At 40.4% G+C, this 17,522-nt stretch overlaps 2 protein-coding genes across 12 annotated transcripts in view; one reads left to right on the top strand and one right to left on the bottom strand.

Moving 5' to 3' along the window:
* SLC9A9 (solute carrier family 9 member A9) overlaps positions 1-17,522 on the bottom strand; it is a 654,466-nt gene that overhangs the window by 100,973 nt on the left and 535,971 nt on the right. For 10 of the 11 annotated variants that reach the window (XM_049100054.1, XM_049100056.1, XM_049100057.1 and 7 more), the window contains 2 exons: positions 14,657-14,708; positions 1,326-1,410 (listed from right to left, as the gene is read on the bottom strand). In XM_049100054.1, coding sequence (XP_048956011.1) covers positions 1,326-1,410; positions 14,657-14,708 — 137 coding nt within the window. Of the gene's footprint in view, positions 1-1,325; positions 1,411-14,652; positions 14,709-17,522 lie in introns of all 11 variants that reach the window. The other variant, XM_049100059.1, reaches the window with a different exon arrangement.
* Positions 2,024-3,412, top strand: LOC112661231 (peptidyl-prolyl cis-trans isomerase A-like). Its single transcript, XM_035704710.2, has one exon. The coding sequence runs from the start codon at positions 2,161-2,163 to the stop codon at positions 2,578-2,580; it is 420 nt and encodes a 139-aa protein (XP_035560603.1). The 5' UTR covers positions 2,024-2,160; the 3' UTR covers positions 2,581-3,412.

Here is a 17,522-nt window from a genome sequence, read left to right on the forward strand (position 1 = left end):
ACCTCCATGAGGTAGTTAACGGCCAACAGGGAGTGCTTTTAAGGTGTTGGAAACCTACACTGTCCATAAAGGCTCAAGATTGAGCAAGGCATGCTATCTGTCCATAGAGAGCAGAGCTGTGGGAAAAGAAAACTGTAGACTCAAGAACCCTCTACCTTCCACATGTGCATTTTGTAATTCTTGGAATGCTCTACTTTTGCAGAATTGCTTTATAAATTCTCGCCTGTTTTGCTTATTTCTGCAATTTTCAGTTGGCTTCTCTTCATTCTTATTTAATTTTCTTCTAATGTAGCAATTCCTCCAATTTGCCTTCCTCTCCTTCCCACTGTGAATTTCCTATACTTCTCTTGCCTCCTCTCCCCTTTCCATTTTACCTCTTCTTCACCTTATTCTTTGAATTTATTTTTCCTATTCTTAATTCTTCTTCCTTTCCTACTGATCTGTTGTGGTTTTAATCATTGCTTGGGCACTTTAAAATCACCCAGTGACTGACATTTTCTCCCTGAAAGGAAGAGGATTTGTGACTGTGGAAAACTAACTACAAAGACCCAACACATTCAATTTTCAGTGCAGTTCTTTCCTTTCTTCCGTGGCGCTTTTGCTTGGGATTAGAGATGGACCGCTTACTGCACCTCACAATGGCACAGCCCTTCAGGCCTGACTTCTCAGCCCTGCCAGTCACATGGCAAGGTGGAACTGAGCCACTATGTTTGTACTGATTGGGAGAATTGTAAAATTGACCTTCACTAGGAAAGGCTTACTCAAATCTTTCTGGAAAACAAAGTAATGTTATTTTATAATCTTGTGATCAGACTCATTCTTCTCAGACCATTCATTCCCTTTGCCCCTAGCCCCACTCCATTTTCTTATAGCATGAAACAAGAGCACACACAAATGGGGTGGGAGAAGGGTGAAGGATTTTTGTCCAGTTACCTTGGCCAACTGGACCAGAAGTAAGATCTTTGCAAAGGGAAGAATAGTAAAATTAGTAAAGTAGATCAGTCCTCAGGACTGAAATATTTTATCATCTGGCATTTCGGAAATATTAGATTGCCATGAATACACCAAGTTCATTTGACTCTGAGAGATTTCACTTTAGTTCCTTGTAACACTTACGTATAGTAAGTAAAACACTTACGTATATTTGTTTATAAAGTTTACTTACGTATAGACTATACAGCTTTTTATTTTTTTGACAAATTTGGTCATGAATTCACTTTACCTTTCTGGGTTTCTTGAAGAGCAAGAGCGGATACCTCAATGACTAAGTGCTTGAAGTTAGTCTCTACCAGGCAGCAGGATCTGGAAGGTTATCATTATCAAAGGATATTTGTGGTCAAAGCCGTACCACATTCTGAAGAGCCAAGCACTCTCTGTTTTGGTTGTGTTTTTCTCCAAGCTATTTGCTTCCTGGAGAAAGACAATAGAAAAAGGTATCAGATAAATAATCAATACATATTAATATATATTAATATCAATATAAATTAATATAGAATATATTCATATATTTTCACTATAAAAATACATGTCAAACCAAATTAAATGTAACCACTTAAAAAGAAACTTTCTAGGTTGTAGGCATTTTTATCTAAATGGCGAAGCAGCTGCCAAGCAAATTAGCTCATAGATCTTGCCATGTGGATGAGACTCTTGTGGCATAATTCAACATTTACTTTTCTTCATAATCCCTATTTTATTAAACAGCTAAGAAATGCCATTTTTTGACATCAATAAAAGTGATATTTCTGTCAGATTGCTGTTGCATGATTTTTGCTGTTTACTTCTGTCAAATTTGGATGGTATTTATTTATGACTTACCAAAAGGTCAAGTCTAAAGGGGTGATAACAGTCTAATAATTGTTAAGCTAGTTTTCATTCCTTTTCTTTGTGATTACTACCAAAGGCTATGGTTAATATTTGATAGCTTTCTATTTCTATTTTAAGAGTTTTGAAATAGATATTCCTTATAAAAGCCTGTAATATTCGAATGTGCTTGTCCTTTTATTTCTTTTTTTTCAAAAGGGCCAAAGTAGGAGGGGAATTAAGAAGAGAAAGCACTCAGCCTTGCTGACACCGCTGCCCCAGAGCCACCTGTGTCACTAACCCCAGAGCCACCTGTGTCGCTAACCATGGTCAACCTCACTGTGTTCTTTGACGACTATGGACAGCAAGCCTTTGAGCCTTGTCTCCTTCGAGCTGTTTGCAGACAAAGTTCCAAAGACAGCAGAGAACTTTTGTGCTTTGAGCACTGGGGAGAAAGGATTTGTTTATAAAGTTTCCTGCTTTCACAGGATTATTGCAGGACTTATGTGCCATGGTGGTGACTTCACACGCCATAATGGCACTGGTGGCAAGTCCATCTATGGGGACAAAGTTGTTGATGAGGATTTTGTCTTGAAGCACTCAGGTCCTGGCATCTTGCCTATGGCAAATTCTGGACCTAACACAAATGGGTTCCAGTTTTTCATCTGTGCTGCCAACACTGAGTGGTTGGATGGTTGGCATGTGGTCTTTGGCAAAGTGAGAGAGGGCATGAATATTGTGGAAGCCATGGATTGGTTTGGGTCCAGGAGTGGTTAAGACCCCACAAGAAGATCACCATTCCTGACTGTGGATGAATCTAATACATTTGACTTGTGTTTTATCTCAACTATGAGACCATTCCTTCTGTAGTTCTGGAGGGTATCCGTTCACCCCCACCTGCTTGAAATAGCCTATAATCTTTGTGCTCTCACTGCAGGTCTATGATTCCATATTTTCCTTATTCCCCTCCAAGAGCTGGATTGCACAGTTAAGTTTATGACTATGAAATAAAAACTAAACAACAACAACAAAAAAAGAAGAGAAAGTATTTGATGTATATTTATGAGAGAGTAGAGGATGAATGTGAGAAAAAGGAAAGAAGGTGAAAAATTTTTGTGAACCTTACAGACAGATGACAATGAAGATTGATTGCACTGTGGTAGGAAGGAGATCCAGTGGCATTTTTACTTCTTTTGTGAATCCCATTTTGCATATCAAGAAAAGAGACTCCTGGGTTTCAACTGGTTGTAACTTTCTCCATCATTAAAAGCATTTATAGATCTGTACACAGGGACTTCATTGCTTTATTTGGGCCCACAGTTTCCACCCCCAAATTGTAACACTTGTTCAGAGCCCATTAACAACGTGAACACTCTCAAGAAACTATGACATGGAAGACAATGGCAATTCCCTGACTATTCCTGAGATAGCGCTTAGATGAACCCAAGTGAATTTGCTTTCATTTTATTTTATTTACTTTTCCCCCATTCCCAGACAGTTCCCTTGATGGTTAACATTAAAGAGCTCTGTTCTGCTCTCTAAAACATGCGTACTAGCAGATGCTGTAATTCCAGCCCCCAGAAATAAAATGGGAATACAAGAAAGCCAAATGGGGTCCATTTCTAGTCTGTATCTTTTGTCTAAAATGGTTGAAGCAGAGACTCACAATAAAATTAAAATCCAAACTGGAAACTCTTCTCTTTGGTTGTTTAAGATCTCTGATTTCAAATCTTGTATGGTTTCCTGAATAGTGTTCCCTAGAATACCACTGTCCTATATGGTGTTGATGGAAATTTTGTTCTCATTGCTTGGAAAATGCGGGTTTGATAGTGTCAGAAGGGTTTCTTTTTTCTTTCTTTTCTTTTCTTTTCTTTTCTTTTCTTTTCTTTTCTTTTCTTTTCTTTTTTCTTTTCTTTTCTTTTTTCTTTTCTTTTCTTTCTTCTTTTCTTTCTTTCTTTCTTTCTTTCTTTTTTCTTCTTTCTTCTTCTTCTTCTTCTTCTTCTTCTTCTTCTTCTTCTTCTTTCTTTTCTTCTTCTTCTTCTCTCTTCTTCTTTTTAAAGATTTTATTTATTTATTGATGACAGACAGAGAAAGGCAGAGACACAGGCAGAGGGAGAAACAGGCTCCCTCTGTGCAGCCTGATGCGGGACTCAACCCCAGTACCCTGGGATCATGCCCTGAGCCAAAGGCAGATGCTCACTGAGCCACCCAGAAAGGTTTCTTAACACAGGACTTCTCAGAGACTCTTGTTTATAAATCAGCATTGTAAAATCTTTAAGAGGGAAGTATTTCTCAAACTTACTTGGCCATGGAACCCATTCCTCATTCCCAAGCCCCCCGGTGCATGGGACATCTGTGATCTTTTCATGGACATGAAGTTTTAAAAATCTGTTTTCTGATAGACCTGAGTGTTGTGCCTTATTATCTAGAGTTAGAATTGATTCATCATATTCCCCCTAAAAGAAAACCAGAGTGTCGGTTCAATTTCTGTCCTTCCCTGAATCTTTCTCTAGCCATTTCTACCCCAACAAAGGTTTCAGATTTGCAAAATCACTGCTGCACATAGTGTTTCCTTTATTATTTTATAACATCTGTAAGTTGTTTCTGAGTCACCATCTCTCCAACAGGCACAGTCTGTTGGGGTTCAGGTGGCAGAGGAAAACTGCTTACCCCGAAACAAGCTAGTTAGAAAAACTCTGACCCAACAGTGGGGAGTTGCCTCTCTCTTTCTCTCTTTTTCCTTTTCTTTTTCTAAGAACAATAAAGGACTTACAAAATCTTATCCATCAGCAGGCACAGGTGATTTTTGATAATATCTACTGGTGACAAGATAGATAGTCATTGAAGAAAACTGAGAGAACTTAGTGTAAGTAACTTCATGTTTTTGGTTTGGTTGGTTGTTTTTAAGTAAACGTGGGCTATGTGATGGTGAGCTTGCCTGGCAGTCAACTCGGAGGTCTAGCACCCTCTTTGCCCCGCTCAATGATGTTGATGATAGTGATAGTCTCCAGCTATCGAATGCTCCTTAATTCCTTGGCAGCACACTAGTCACAGTCATTAACTTTTTCAGTCATTACTTCTCGGTTTTCAAAACACTCTAGAAAGGTGGCCATGTATACCTAGTTTACTAGTGAGGACCTGGAGAGCCCCACAGAAGGGAAAAGAGGAGCCCAAAGTCCCACGGTTAGCAAGCGACAGAGCTAGACTTTGAATGTAAGACTGCTGGACTCCAAAGATGATGTTTTTTTTCTGCAAGTTATCTCATTTAGTCTTTAAACTCTGGAAAGCACAGACACTGCAAGATAAGTTACTGGGCTACAGTTTCCTCGCTTGCAAAACGAATTGAGGAAATTGGGACTGGCTGGACTCCAAGGTTCTAATCTTATGGAAAACATTATATTTTTATTAATGACAACAACAGCAGTAACAGCTGACACTTTGTGAATACTCACCATGTATCAGACGCTATTCTAAGGGCTTTTCATGTATTAACTCTTTTAATTATTATAACAATTTGATGAAGTATGTTAGTTCTATTATTATTCCTATCTGACAGATGAGGAAACTGAGGCACAGAGAGTCTTCTTCCAAGCATGTTTGTGATCTCTCAGCAGCCAAGATTCCTCTCATCTAGATGGGGCCCCAAGGTATAAGTGGGGAGCAAACTAAGGTAAGGGAATATTTGAACAGGGAGATGGGGTCTGGATTCTGGGGTGATCATGTAGGTTGAGACAGAGCAGTTACCTACACCCCAAAACATAATGAAGATGCATGGGTAACGTGTTGATGGCTGTGAAGAGCGTCCCTATAGAAACTTAACGTCTGTGTTAGGAATTCCTCTAGACTCCTACCGGTTTCAAGCATTTTCCAAGGTCTTAGGAAACTTCTCTGCCCTTCTTTCCCCCTTCCAGATCTTTTTTATTTTATTTCCTGAGGGGAATATACCAGAACTCACAAGCACTCGTGAAAGATCTTATACTCTATTTCTGGCAAAACTTTCAGAGATATTTTTTTGACAGCTGATAAGAGCAACACATATTAGGTAGCATCTAGAAAAATGTTAACAAATGTAATCTTTTTTTCAGACTTTCTTTTACTTGGGAGATTGGTGATGGTATTTGCTAGTTTATAAAGAAGTGGACTGGGTTTTAATTAGAATAAAACACAGACCATGTTTTCCCAGGTGAGGGAAATGCCACTGACGACCCAGCATTGACTTTTCTGCTGATCCTAGACAAAATTTTCAGTGGGTATCTTAAATATCTGTTGGCCCAGTTCTGGATCTGTTCATTTATTTCTCTGAAGTTATTGATGACTTAATAACTCGGTTATGAAAGGCCATCAATAAATGAGTAGAAATAAATGAGTTAGTCTACTGTGTGCTCTGCTTGTTCACTGGGGGTTGAAGATAAATGTGCCAAGGGAAGGCCAGGCTTTGCATTCACCCTGGAACAGGGAAGGTATCTGATGAGGCAGCACAGAGGGCAAGCTTCTGGGAGGGTCCAGATGGGCAGAGGACAGCAGGTAGCATTAATTTACCAAGATTATTCTGAAGCAGAGATCAACTCACACCCAAGGACAATGGATATGAGCGATCATTAGAAGCGAAATCTGGAACTTGATGGTATTTTCTTTGTCACTAACAGTATTTCTTTTCTTTTGAGTTCCTTTATCCCAGCGGGGATGTGGTGCGCATGTTTGGAACACACAGAGGATTCAGAAACTGAAAACCAAGATTTGAGTTCTGACTCTCTACCATTTACCATTTAATAACAATACACTTATCAACTCTGAGCCTCATGTTTCACACTGTAAATGGGAACTGGAGAGTCAAGCGCATTGAATCTTTACTTTTATTTGCCCTTGATACTTCTAAGAAGCAGAGTGTTTGATATATGTGCAATTTCTGGTTCCTTTATTAGCTTCTATTTCTGGGAAAAGGTAAAAGTGACTGGGACATTTGATATCTTTCTTTTTCCTCCTTAAACAAAGGAATAGGCCAGAGGTTGGGAAGTGACTGAGCACAGTAGGGAATGAGTCCTTATCTTTTAAGTGACCCCCTCCCCCTCGCCCTTAGCACTACCCCAGAGAAGGAGCAACAGGAAAATTAGGAAGGTACTCTTTGTTTTATGCTTATTTGGACCCCTGGGAGAAAACAAAAGGCTCAGGCCAGAAATCTCTGCAAACCAGACACTGAAGCAAGAAGGGATTGTTTGTTGTACTAACCCTAATGAAAAAGGACTAAGCAAATGCAAATACACTCCTCTATCAATATTCAAATGTGGGGCCTTTGTTAAGTGAACTGGATGAACTCTGCTCTGGGATAATCATGTGGGATTGTTCCTCATTTCAGGGGGATTCAATGGATTAAGAGAGAGAGATTTCTTTTCTATTTCTTCAGAGTTCATATTCAATATTAATGTCAGTAGAAGTTGCACAGAATGGTAATAAAGACAAATAATTATCATAACAAATTTGTAGAGCTCCTTATGGGTTCCAGAGCATTTTTTCAAGTGGTACGTGTGAATAGAATTCGATAATAGTACTTGTGCCCTGCCATTTGCCCACAGTTTGGAATGTATTTATATAATAACTTCAAGTTTATTGCTTTAATTTTCTCATTTCCAAGGAGGGGATCAGATTGTATGCCCCGAAAGAGAAAAATTTTTGGATTTTCAAGAAGGAGCATAATATAATTGAAGGTCAATAGGAAATCTTTTCAAATTTACATTTTAAAAGGTAAATCATTAATTTTTAGCCTCCGCATAGAAAGCACTTTATACAAATATTCTTACCTTCCACCTTCCCCGTGTCATGATAAATTCATAAATGTTCTCAAGAAGGTATAGTCAGAAAATACATGCTTAGGGAGGAAAAAAAATGAAGGAGATAACTAGTCAAGGACAGATAAAACTGTTGAGATGACATGTAGACATAGGCAAACTACAAGATGGGCTAAACTCATGGTTTAATTAGAGAAAAGTCCTGTTCAAATTGCTTTTCTGGATAGGAGATCCAAGTTAATCCAAGGGAAAATAAATTATTTGGTTCAGGTAAATATAATATTGCAGTGGTTTAAAAAGGTGCATCTATAAATTTTTTGGCATATTTTCTTTTAAAAAATGGGGCCTAATTTCCCTTCCTATTGAGTGTGGATTGTACTTAGTGATTCATTTTTAATCAATAGAATGAGGCAGAAGTGATGTTGTGTCATATCCAAGACAAGGTCATAAAAAAGGCATTGTGGCTTCCTTCTCCCTGTCTGTCTTAGACCAATTGAGGGAAGTCAGTGGCCATATTGTGAGGACACTCAAGCAGCTGTACGGAGAGATATAGGTGGTGAGGAACTGCATCTTCCTGCCAATAGTCAGCAGCGAACTGATGGCCAACATGGAAGTGGATTTCCCAGCCCCAGTCAAGCCTCCAGATGGCTGTAGTTCTAGCTGACATTCTGATTGCAACTTCCTGAGAAACCTTGAGTCAGAAACATTCAGCTAAGTTGCTTTCAAATCCCTGACCCATAGGAAATGTGAGATAATAAATGTTTCTTATTTTAAGCCACTAATTTTTGAGATAATTTGTCCTGCATCAATAGAAAGCTAATCCGACTATATACTGGAATCATAAGTCCAACACGTAAAAGGCATTGGAGTGGGAGTTGGGAAGAGATACTAAAATGAAAAGGCACAATTTTTTGTAGCTTACAAAGTATATCCACAAAAGTATAGAAGGTATATTCCCCCCTTAAAATTATATCAAAATTTATCCTAGATGCAGTATACCATGTTATGGATTTTAGATTGAATGCAAGACATAAGATGATGGACCGATTTAGAGGCAGAAGGAAGTTCACATCATCTCACTATACTTAATTCACAGTATTCTTAATGCCTCATTTATGTCATAATTTAGATAGTGTGTTAACTCCTTTATATACATGTACACACACATGTACACGCTTACACTCATACACATACATCCTAATAGCAATTGCACCTTGGAATAAGATCCTAACTCAAGGTGTCCCCTAGTGACAGTGCCCAAACCACAACACTACAGCAAAGATAAGTCTCACATTGAGGCTTGTGATTTGAATATATAATATTATGCATTTGTCTGAAAACAAAACAAAACAATGTTTCTGCTTACCAAACTACTTCCAAAATATGCAATGGTTGACTATTACAGAATAACCAGTTACATAAATATAGATAGAATTCTATCTATATTTATGAATATATCTATAGATAGTATTAGGTAACAGGCAGCGAAGGGCTGTGATTCTCAAGAGAAGGAAAACGAATGATGTGAGCTTCCACTTTCCTTAAACTTTCTGCCTGGAGGCCCTATTCCAATTGCAGTGTGAGACAGGAGAGTCCAAACAGCGAACAGTCCATGCAGAGGGCAGCCACCGCACCGAGTTGAGGAGCTAGAGACCGGAGTTTGGGTATTGCTGAAGTTATCTTGAATTTGTCATTGTTGTTGTCATCTTGGGAAAGTTTCTTTAATTCTTTGAATTTCAATTTCATAATTTTTAAAATGGGGGTTATAAGAGGTGACTTGATGGGTCAAGGTAAAGAAACGTGGTTATACAGATGGCACCTAATACGTAAAAAGTGCTGCCATCTTCCTCCACTTTCTCTTTCTCATGATCATTCCTGGTTTCTAGAGCAGGCAATGGTAGAATGTATAGATAAGTATATGGAATTTAGTCCTAAGCAGTAGAAAATTAGTGGGAGGAAATATACTTTTGGATGTACAAAACCAAGTAATTGTAACCAAAATAAAATCAATATTACCAAAGGAAAACCCAAGATATTCGCTCTAAAAAACGCCTTTTATTTTTCTCAAAATATTATTAGTTACATTGCAACATAAAAACTCCTCATCTGGGTCAGATCAATTTTATAGAGCTTAGTATTCTATTTCTGAAATAGTTGTGGAAGTGTAGTATGGAATTTATATTCTATGAGATCAACTCCAACAGCATAGGGGGCAGTTTGGAAAAATGTTGATAATTGTTAAATCTGGGGGAATATATATGGGAATATTTACTCTGTTTTCTAGAAGTTTATTAGGATATTTGAAAATATTCACAGGGGAAAAATTATTTAATGATGAAATGACCTCACCATCTGCTAATTAATCTCTTTTCCTCCTGAATCTACTTATATTTCCAGCCTTTGCAACTCTAGATGACCATGAGTAATAAGTATCAATTGTGCAGAAGAACAAATCCTTTTATTCTTCCCCAAACAAGCTCTTTCAGGTTTCAGGGGGTATTCCAGGTTATGGTTTTCTGGGAATTAGCCAATGAGTCTTTGTTCACCTTACTCACACTCTTCATATTTTTATAGACACTTCATTGTATTCCTTCTTAGTGCTAATCTTTCTGCAGGAGAAATAGTAATCCTTTTAATCTCCCCCTGCTAAGTTATTGAAGTTGCCCTTCTCTGGACCTTTCTCAGCTCCGCTCTGACTTTCTTGAGCGGCAGTGACCAGAACTGATCCACACAGGTTACACACAAGCATAAGTGACAACCAAAAACAGAATTTCAATGAAGGAACTATGGGAAGCAAAGAGAAAATTGGAAGTTAGCACTAAGAGAGCACATTGAAAAAAAAAAAGAGAGAGATCACACTGAGAAGCACGCATAGTGTTAAAAAATAAAAGTTATGTGAGAAGAAAAAATGAAAATTAACCTCATTGTAACAATTGAAAGAGAGATGGAAGAAAAAGGAGTTCTTAAAAAAGGGTTTGTCCCATAATTTCCAAGCTCCAAATCTGGAGGAGTTTTTACTTCCATTGCATGTAGAATAAAGTCAAACTCATCACCATGGCCAATGATCCGGCGACCCCTCTGTGTCTTTCCCAGTCATGTCTATCTGCTCCCACCTTGATCACCAAGCCGCAGCCACACTGGCCTTCCTGCTACTCATGGAGCATGCCATAACCCACTGAGACTCTATGGTCTTCATCCTTGCAGTATCTTCTCTCTGGACTGTTTTTTTTCCTCCAGATCTCACATGGCTCACTCCTACACATCATCAGACCTCTGATCAAATGCCGCTTCCTCAGAGAGGCCTGCCCTGATGAGGTTGTTCCCCATCCTCTCATCTGCTGTACTCATATCATTATCTGAACTTATGTAGTTGCATACCTTTTTCCTTATCAGCATCCCCCATTAGAGTACAAGCTCTAAGGGTGAGGGTGAAAACTCTGAACTGCTAACTGCTGCATCCTCTTCACACCTAGACTAGTGCTTGACATGATGGGTTGTATGGATGAATGAATGCATGCATGAATGCATTCCACCTAAGAGTAGAAGTTCTAGAACCAGATGGTCTGGTTTAACATTCCACCTCTTTCCACTATGTATCCTTGGGCAAGCTATTTAACTTATTTGTGTATAGTTTTCTTATTTGTATTATGGGGATAATCATAGTACCCACTCATAGGGTTATCTTGGAAATTGAGTTAATATAGATAAGGTGAGAGGTGTTAACAATAGTCTGTACTCAACAAATATTAGGATGATCATGAGAAAAACGGCAAAAAAGGAAAAAGAGAAGCAATAGTGGAAGCCCTTCTTGGGCAGCAGGAATACTATTAAAAGATTAAGGCAAGTGTGGTGCTCCAGTGATTCTTAACTTCTCTGCATTGCTCTGCTTTCAAGGACACAGAATCAATTACAAGGAAAACTTCCTATGGTTGAGGGGGAGGAGGAGTCTCAGAGGTTTTTTTGTGTTGTTTGTTTTGTTTTGAATTTATGAGACATAAGATTATCTCCCAACTGCATTATCTCCCATTTCTCAAAGAAGCACATTTGCATAGAATATATATTTAAACTTTAATAATTGCATGTGGAACCTGCTTTCTGAAGCTTCTGGATCTGGTACAAGACTGTAATACCACTCACACTCTAAAGTTATGAGTTAGTCACAGCTAGAAGTTCATATTTCTCAAAGGTTGTTTCACTCTCTACAACAGAGAAAGAGGAGGTTCCTTAAAAAATATAATATCATATTTATTATTGATTTTGAGGGTATATGATCAGTAATTGGCATAACTGTAAAGTTTTTAGCTTTTTGGTAAAAACAGTCTTCTTTTTTTTTTAGAAGTTGACCAGTGTGAAAATCATGTTATTTGTTAACGCAAGCCCAATTTAATAAATGCAAACCGAGTGGAAACATGCAATCCTCCTAAGAGTTAGAGTTTATGCTCTTCAGTTCAACAGAGCAACAGATGTTGATAATAAGAGAAGAGCTGTCAGGCAAAATGAGGGCAAAAAGGTTCTTGACACATGGTTTGGAAAGTACCGAAAAAAACCTGTCCAGATTAGGTGGCAGCTGCATGGACACTGTGGTTTTTTTTTTTTTCCTAGCTCGATCTCACTGTTTCCTATACTTGACACTGAAAATAGGAATTATTTCAAGGTCTGGGGGCAACCACATTCTGAAATATAGCCACCTTGGAGTGAAACATTGTTGTGGATAAGAACACTGCCTGGACACCTCTTAAAGACATTATTTTTAAGCAGCAACAGTTCAGTAGGAATGGTATGACTTATAAGATTAGTTAGCTAACATTTGTGTAGCTCTTTATGTGTCCTGTACGGGAAGCCCCAAGTGAGAAATTTCTTGTAAAACAGTGGGCTGTGGAGTTTTGTACCACTTGAGAGTATGATTTTTCCCTCTAATGATAATAATTTAATATATTGTTCATTCATTTTTCTTCCTTTCCCCTTTGGCTACCAAAGCTTACTTGTGGTTTGACTAAGCAAGCACATAGGACCTTATGATTTACTCATTCATGATTCTTTATACTCCTCTGGTTTTGACTTTTTGCTCCGACTAATATTATTTATTGAATTTGAAAATCTCTCAAAATATTATACTATTATTTTAGTATATGTGTTCACTGCCCTAAAGAGGTGGGTTTAACTAAATTAAGTTACATAGTTTTCATAAATATAATTTCACTTGATTGTCATACCAACCTGAGGAAGTAAACATTATTATTGTCCACATTTTACAGATAGGGACACTGAGACCCAAAGACATAAAAAAATCTGTCCAAGATGCAAATACAGTGTAGTTTTCACTGTACCTGGTTGCACTGTCTCATTTCTCTAACAGAAAAATATACCAAGGAGTTATTAATAAATTAACTAACAATCCTGTAAATGAGCTAAAGTGAAATGTTTAAATTGTAAAAGGAAGGAGTTAAGCTGGTAGGTCATCTCCCCCCAAAATTATTTTTTTAAAGATTTTATTTATTTACTCACAAGAGACACACAGAGAGAGGCAGAGACACAGGCAGAGGGAGAAGCAGGCTCCTCACAGAGAGCCTGATGCAGAACTCGATCCCAGGACCCCAGGATCATGACCTGAGCCGAAAGCAGATGCTCAACCACCGAGCCACCCAGGCGCCCAGACTTCACAATAATTATATGTGATTTCAAAATATAGGCAGCTAGAGAAAGACAGAGAATTTTCTTTGATGAATTTTCTTATTCTATCTCTTTTCTTTTAAAGAAAAAGAAGAGAAAGATAGAATTTAGATAAAAGTTTTGCTTGAAGGTAGGAGAATGGATTAGTTGGCCTATATGAGATGAAAATGCTTTTCAAAAATCAGCCACCACCAGACCTTACTAACTACTCATTACAGCCCACTCGTATAGGGAGATGGGCTTTGATCTCCTTCCTAAGGTCACACAGAGCTGGCCCCAATCCCAATGTGCTGGCACCCCTGCTGTGCTCACTCCTGCAGTTAGGTGTGTTTCCTGGGATACGAGTCTGTGAAAACAAGCATCGGCCTGGCCTTGAAACACATGTTACAAAAAAAATTTCAAAGTACAATAAGCCAGGATCATCACCAACTTAATTTTTCAGCCCTTTTTTATAGAGCACAGGATCATTCCTTCTTTATGTCTATGTAAACCAGGAAGGTAGCAGCATTTTGTTCAGCAGCACTAACCAGCTGTGCCTTGCTGATGGCATGATAGACAAAAAAAAAAAAAAAAAAAAAAAAAAAAAAATCACAAAACGAGAGACGGATCCTCTTCAAATCCAGGTATGATCATAACATGAGTCATTAAGCAACATCACTTATTTATGACATTATTCTATCGTGTCTATCGGATTACGAGTTCAACAAAAGGGGCAACATTTCCACACAATTGTTTAAGTACTCAGTTAAAAATGGCTGATGCAAAATTGCCAGTGGCAGATTCTACTGGGATGTCAGGTTCCAGTTCAGAGTTAGGACAATACACTTCCTGCACTCGAGGGAACAGCATATCGTTCAGAGCAGATTTCCCTAAGGATTTTCAGGTCGCTGCAGATAATGGTTGCTCAGCTCAGTGAGGAATGGATCACCTAGACAGTTTTGCTGTGCTTTTGCAAATTTTCAATGTTTCAATAGTTCTATACACCTAGACGCGATTAATGAGGAGCCATGTGGGAGAAAGAGGTCCATTTGTTGTGTGCCCAACATGCATTGGACATGCATTGACTACATTTCCCTGGGATTACCTAGTCAGCAGGGATTTGAACTCCACACTACCTCATTCCCGGATCCATGCTCTTGCTTCTACGCTGTAGAGTTTCCAGCTTCCTGTTGCCTCAGAGAGGGTGCGGGGCATGCTAGTTCTAAGCATTCTAAAGGTGATGCAAGGGTTATTGATGTCCTGAATTCCCAGGTATTTTATAGTCCTTGAATGTGTTTTATCAGTGGATGCAACCCCTTCCAGGTTGAGCCCCTTGGCCACATGCTGGACAAGCATGGACCATTCCATGGGACAGAGCATTTCGTATCTCTATACTCTATGAATTGACTTCTTTGACTTGCCTGGTGTGAGGTGGGTGCCTCCTTCAGCTCTTCTTCTAGCTCCACACCAACTCTGTTAAAGAAATCAGAAAGCTGGTTAAGGGCCTTGCTGTAGATACACGAGACAGTTTTGGGTGGCCGGACACCTGAACCAAATATGGTACAAATCAGAGGAAAAGTTTGACAGAAAACCATCCTGCCTCTCCCTGAATCCAAAGAACCTCAAATGGATTTATGTCAGAATGAGAACTTGTACAGCTGGGCCTTAGCACTGCCAGTGAGACTGAGCACCACCAGCTGTTCCTCACTGCTGTCTCCAGATTAGAGCAGGAGCCTGAGAACCTGGGATAGGAGCCCTCAAAAAAACAGACCTCCATGGAAAATAGAGATCATGCTAACCTCGTAGAACTCGCTGACCAAACTGCTCTGGGAATGTGGGGGCTCGAGATGGAGCCTCCTGGAGGCAAAAGAAACCCCACTCTTTTGTCCAGATGCTCACTGAGGCTGCCCAGTCGAGACGATCCAGGTTTGCAGGGCCTCAGGCTTAAACAATTTGGGGAGGGGGCCTCTCTTTAAGAGAATTAATACAAAAATACATCTATAAAATTAGGTTTGGAAGTGACTCTTGAGAAAGGAAAAAATAAATTACAAAACGTTTCCTTATTAAAAAAATCCGGCAAATGCAGCAGACATCTCCAAATCCATAAAATAAATAATATTCAGATTCATTAACTGCCTGGCATACTTCTAAAATAACTTTTTCCTCTGTAAGTTTTGCCTGTATACTTTGATGCTTCCTTTATGTGGCAATGATTTTGTACAAGAGAGAATAGGAAGATAAGGTAACCTTTTCTCTAGCAAGATCGATCACAATTATTGATGATTGGGAGGCACTAAAGCATGCCTCCTTACCAGACATGCTCGCTGTGTGCAGTGCTGCTCGAGGTTAATGCCCTGCAAACACAAGATTCCTGATACACTTCATGTCACACGAGTCCCATGTACAAAGCGCAGTGTGCTTAGCAGTGTGCATACTGCATCACTGAATATATTCCTGATTTCTGCCTCTGATAGGGCACCAATGAGAATGGAATCCTCCACTCGGAATCTTACACATCTCGTGATTAGAAGAATTTCCCCCAGACTAGCTTTAGGCTCAGTGCATTTCAAGCCTTGTTTTTCTAACACTGCCCACAGACGTCTGAAGCCTGGTGCCGTAGGACACATCCACCTTTGTTTCAGCCTTGTGGCACTATTCTTGTGAGTCCTCCCTGCACTGGGATGGCCAGCCACGACTTGCCCACGCACAGAAGTGACTGCGGACCACACACACTTATCCTACTAAATATAAACTAAATGCATTCCCAGCTCAGCTTCCCTGTAGTCAGATCCCCCAAATGCCCACTCCAGGGCCACTTGACCAGGGGAGAGGTACAACTGAGGGGAAACAGTAGTGGAAAGAAACTGTCATCAAACCCAACTGTGGTTAAAATATATTCCTTCTGCAGATCTTGCAAAAACACAGGACCATGGGATCACGATGCTGGGTCTCTTCCCACGGCCTCGAAAGGGCCAGAGCAATTGAGGGGCCTGAAGCTTGAATTTCCTCCGCTCCAGAGTGGGCCTCTGACTGTTGTGGGGGTAGGCTGGGGGGACTGGAGGGGGCGGGGCGGGGAGGCACAGCTCAGAACCTCAGACACCTGGCTCAAGCTCTCCAGAGCCTTTCCTGTGAACACCGCAGTTCCTAGAGCTTTAGGGTCTTCCCTTTAACTCCCCCGTAAAGACTTCTTTGGTCCCCTTGCAGTCCTGTTCTCCAGGTGGGGGAGGGGAAAGCAGGGTCAGAAGCCACCAGTTGGCAGACTGCTGGCCTGTGAAAGGAAAGTGGTGCAGAGACAGCTTGTTTAAAATACCTCCGATACTTCAAAAATCAGTGTCTTCTGGGCATGAATAGCCTCTTCTTTCTAACCCAGGGGGTGAAATGGGTAGCTATTTATTGTATGTGGAACTGAGAAGAGCCTCTGGTGGGGACTCACTTTTGATTTTCTCTGAGTAGAAAGAGCCATTTGATCTATTTGAAGTCAGAGAGAGAGAAGGAAGGTGGGAGGGAAAGGGGTCAGGGGGGAGAGAGAAGGAGGGGTGAGGAGAGAGACAAAGGGAGAGGGGAGAGTCACCCTGTGGCCTCATGGATAAGGCATTGGCCTCCTAAAGTGAGAAGGGAGGAAGGAGAGGGCAGGGGAGGGGGGAGAGAGAAGTCCAGGAGGAGCCCAGCAGGCCAAGGGGCACCGAGGGTGGAAGGCTAGAGGAGGAGGGAGAGGGAGGACGTGAGGGAGGGGTAGGGGAGAGAGAGTGGAGGGCGGGTTCAGGCCCAGCCTCCCAAGGCGGGTCCAGGCCGTGACTGTGAACAGTGAGGCACGAGTGTGGGGACACCCTGGCCCTCTCTCTCATGAGGCTGGGTCATGTTCAAGGCTCTGCGGGGCCTGAGCTCCGTGGCTGATGCTGGGAGCCTCCAGGAGCCTTTATTTCTCCATAAGCCCAGATCCCCCATCTCCCGTGCCCTTCCCCAGAGGGCTCCCTGGCACCTGTTGAGCTGTAAATGGAACCCCGGGGCCTTCCTGCTGCTGCATCTGTTTAGGGCCTCTTTCAGGTTCCCTGTCTAGAGAACCGGAAAGAACAGAAAATCGAATTTCACAAGAAACCCCATATTGAAGGTTTGAGGCAGTACTGAGGTTTTCCGCGAAAATTTGAGTTTTCCTTTCCAGCAGCAATCAAAGCAGACATTTCTAGTTTCAATTATTCCAGCAGCCAGATGGAGCTGAGGAATGATGGCAGTGGATTAAGTTCTTCAGTTTTATGGGGGACTCGGTGAAGAGCCCCGCAGAGGCCTGAG

The sequence above is a fragment of the Canis lupus genome, chromosome 23 (assembly GCF_003254725.2).
Source record: "Canis lupus dingo isolate Sandy chromosome 23, ASM325472v2, whole genome shotgun sequence".
Lineage (NCBI taxonomy): Eukaryota > Metazoa > Chordata > Mammalia > Carnivora > Canidae > Canis > Canis lupus.